This window comes from Microtus ochrogaster, chromosome 5, assembly GCF_000317375.1.
Source record: "Microtus ochrogaster isolate Prairie Vole_2 chromosome 5, MicOch1.0, whole genome shotgun sequence".
NCBI lineage: Eukaryota > Metazoa > Chordata > Mammalia > Rodentia > Cricetidae > Microtus > Microtus ochrogaster.
In genome coordinates, this window is record NC_022012.1 from 32,243,927 (window position 1) to 32,247,455 (window position 3,529).

Consider the following 3,529-nt stretch of genomic DNA (forward strand, 5'->3'; position numbering starts at 1 on the left):
AGAAATCCTTAATAAATAAATAAATAAATTTAAAATAAAAAATAAAAATAAAATAAATAAATAAAATAAAGTTCATAACCCTGGGCCTATATTCCTCCTTAGTGTATTTTCTCAGTAATCAGGTTTAACTACAAGGTTTAAACATTAAGCAAGCACTGAGCACTGATATATTTTCTCAGCTTTTGTGTTATGTAGGGGTTTGCTAAATTACACATGGTGGCCTTGACCTCCTGAGTGTTTGCTCCATTAAACATGGATACACATACCTTTTGAGCATTATTCTCTCCATCAATCTCTCATCCTATCTATGCTGAAATAACTTTCTGGCTACTGTTAGGTATAGAGTTAAGTGATGCCTCAGTTTTTCTTAATTATCCAAAGTGAGTACAAAAAGCAGTGTAACGTACACAATCCTGCATTAGAAGGATGTTTGCTTTGTTATGAATTGTCTTGGAACACCTCACTGCAACAAACACTGGCAGAGATATACAGTCATCCCTGCCTGTTGCCTTAGGCATCTGGACCATGGATTGTTTTTTTACTACAGTTCATGGTCCTACATTGATATGTGAAATATTATCACTCCCATTATCCATTGAGAGATTTGTTTTTTGAGATGCACAGGATTCCACTGTCCTCCCACACAGTGTGGGGAGCAGCCTCTATCTAAAATCAAAAGTCTTTCCACAGATATTGCATTTTTATATTGAAGGCGAATAATTAAAAATAAATCCTTACTGTAAACATTTCATCTACTCACGTTTATTTGCAGAAGAGGAAGTTTTTTACTAAAATCTGTTCATCAAGATTTTGTGGAGATAATGTCTGTCCTTGATAATATTCATTGTGCCAACACAATCCATTTTGGTGATATTTAGTTGATTTTGAAGGGAAATTCCAGATGAGAATTACATATTTAAGTCAACTTTTATGTAGTTATTTACTTGTCCCTTCTTGTTTTAGGTTAAAATTTTCTTTATTGTCAATTAACTTGAGCATTTTAAACTATCCATACAGATGTTTCAGTGCTCCCAATATTTCCAGGAAGTTTCAAAAAAGATAAAAGAAGTCATAAGGAGAGAATTCCATTGCCTGCCCTTTGCTGTCTGAAGCCTTCTTCCTGAATTGTGTCTCCATAATCACTTGCAGTTTATTCCCTACTTAACTGTACTCACTCTACCTGGACTTAATAAATGTAGCCTGTCTTCATTTCCCAAATAAAGCAATCTTTATTCCTGAAAACACTATTAATGTACAGTCATTGTGGGCATTAAGGGTAATATAAGATTAATAAAGCTAGGAAAATTGCTTCATAGCTATACAAAAGGATGTTAAGATTCAGATAGCAATATTATTTTCAGAACTTTATCAGTGAATATATGCAGAGAAAGCTTCTCAGTTACTCACTGTCTACTTTGTTCCCCATTTAATAACATTTATTGGCAATGATTTGGTCCATAACTTCTTTTCTTTAATTACTACACCTGTAAACCATTATCCTATTTTTTAATTTTGTAGATGAATCCTTACTGTAATAAAAAACAACAGTAAAAAGAATAATCCAAAATAAAGTAACAACTGCAACAATACTAGACACGTGTACAATTAATACATACAAATAATAATAAAGTTTCAAAGCTGAAATATTATTTTATGTTCAAATTGCCTAAAAATAATAACACAAATATGCAAAAAGTATTTGAATTGATAGTATGTTTGAACATAGAACCATTAGGTAATTTTCCACGTTTCATTCAGCAATTGATTTCCAATAAATCAAATCTGTCACATTGGCAATTCACAGGAATATGTTACTTTTCAATGGAAGATATACAGAAAATAGCAGAAACAGAAGATTAATTTACACATTCAAAGACATAGGTTCAAAATGAGAAACCCACACACAGTCGATAATGGCATCCCAATATTACTTCATTTGATAGTTTAAAGATATCTTTTAATTTATAAGAGGAAAAAGACTTTTGTGATGAGTGGGTGTAACAGATAAGTCTTTTTAATGCCTCTATGTTTAAATAAGAAATAAAATAGAAAGGGTGGAAGTAAAAAAATTGAAGATAGCAAATCTTGGTGTATTTAATCCAGATGATTCAAATTTCTTTTTATGATACAAAAAAGTCTAGATTTCACAAATATTCCAAAAAATTATGTTTTCTCAAAAACTGAAAAAAATGAATTTTCAATAAACAGAGTTAAATTATACAGTTGAAACATTGTACATAAAAGGAAAGTATCTTTGTGCAAAAAACCCAAGAGTCATAAAGACAACCGTGTACAATCAAAAATTACCGCGGCTCAGGCTTTTCATCAGAGCGACTTTAATATCTTTGTTCCTCAAGCTGTAGATTAATGGGTTCATCATGGGAACTACATTGGTGTAAAAGACAGAAGAGATTTTTCCTTCATTCTTAGACCCTGCTGAGGAGGGTTTGAAATATTCAAGTGCACCTGAAACAAAGAACAAAGAAACAGCAAGAACGTGGGAGCTGCAGGTGCTGAAGGCTTTGGACCTGCCCTCAGAAGAACGGATGTGGATGATGCTGGAAAGAATGAAACCATAGGAGATAAAGAGAGTTGAAGTAGGAATAATAATGTTGATGCTCCCAGTAACAAGAATTATGAGCTCGTTTGCATATGTGCTCGTGCAAGAGAGTTGGAGCAAAGGAGGAATATCACAGAAGTAGTGGTTAATGGTGTGGGCATCACAGAATCTTAGTTTCAGCATGCATACAGTGTGAGCAACAGCATTAGAAAATGCAATAAAATAGGAACCAAACATAAGTATCAAACATAATTTAGGAGACATGACAACATTATACAAGAGTGGATTGCAGATGGCCATGTAGCGATCATAGGCCATTGAAGTCAACACATAGCATTCAGATACAGCAAAGAACATAAAAAAATAAACTTGAGTCATACATTCCATATAAGAAATGACATTCTCCCTTAATACTAAATTCATCAGCATTTGGGGAGTGAACACACAGCAATAACAGATGTCTATAAAGGACAAGTTAAAAAGAAAGAAGTACATAGGGGTATGAAGGTGAGAATTCAGCACAGTCAGAATTATCAAACACAAATTTCCCAACACAGTGACCATATACATTGCTAGAAATAGAAAGAATAAGGGCATTTGGAGATTAGGCTGGTCTGTTAATCCTACCAGAATGAATTTAGTCATAAAGGAGACATTTATTGAATCCATTCTTCTCCAAGGTAATCTGTGTTTGCAGAAAGTAGAGCTGTATTGTTAGATGATCCACACTATTCAAGGGTCCTTTGCACATGTGACTTGTTTGTTAAGAATGTTTCTTCTATTATGAACTAATCATAGAGAATTAGTTTGTGCAGCCACAAATAATCTTAAGTCAGAAAGCAACTGATAACGAATTTCCTTATGATTTCTGAAAAATATCACAAGATAAATAATGCAAGATGAAAGATTCACTACTCTTCCCTCACTAGAGCCCTTCCTACAACAATAAAATTATACTGAGATGTCTAG

The 3,529-nt window shown here is 33.2% G+C and overlaps 1 protein-coding gene across 1 annotated transcript; it reads right to left on the minus strand.

The window, feature by feature from the left end:
- Positions 1-2,296: 2,296 nt before the first annotated feature.
- Positions 2,297-3,229, minus strand: LOC101999304 (olfactory receptor 8B3-like). Its single transcript, XM_005347474.1, has one exon. It carries the CDS (start codon positions 3,227-3,229, stop codon positions 2,297-2,299), a length of 933 nt encoding a protein of 310 aa, XP_005347531.1.
- Positions 3,230-3,529: the final 300 nt, after the last annotated feature.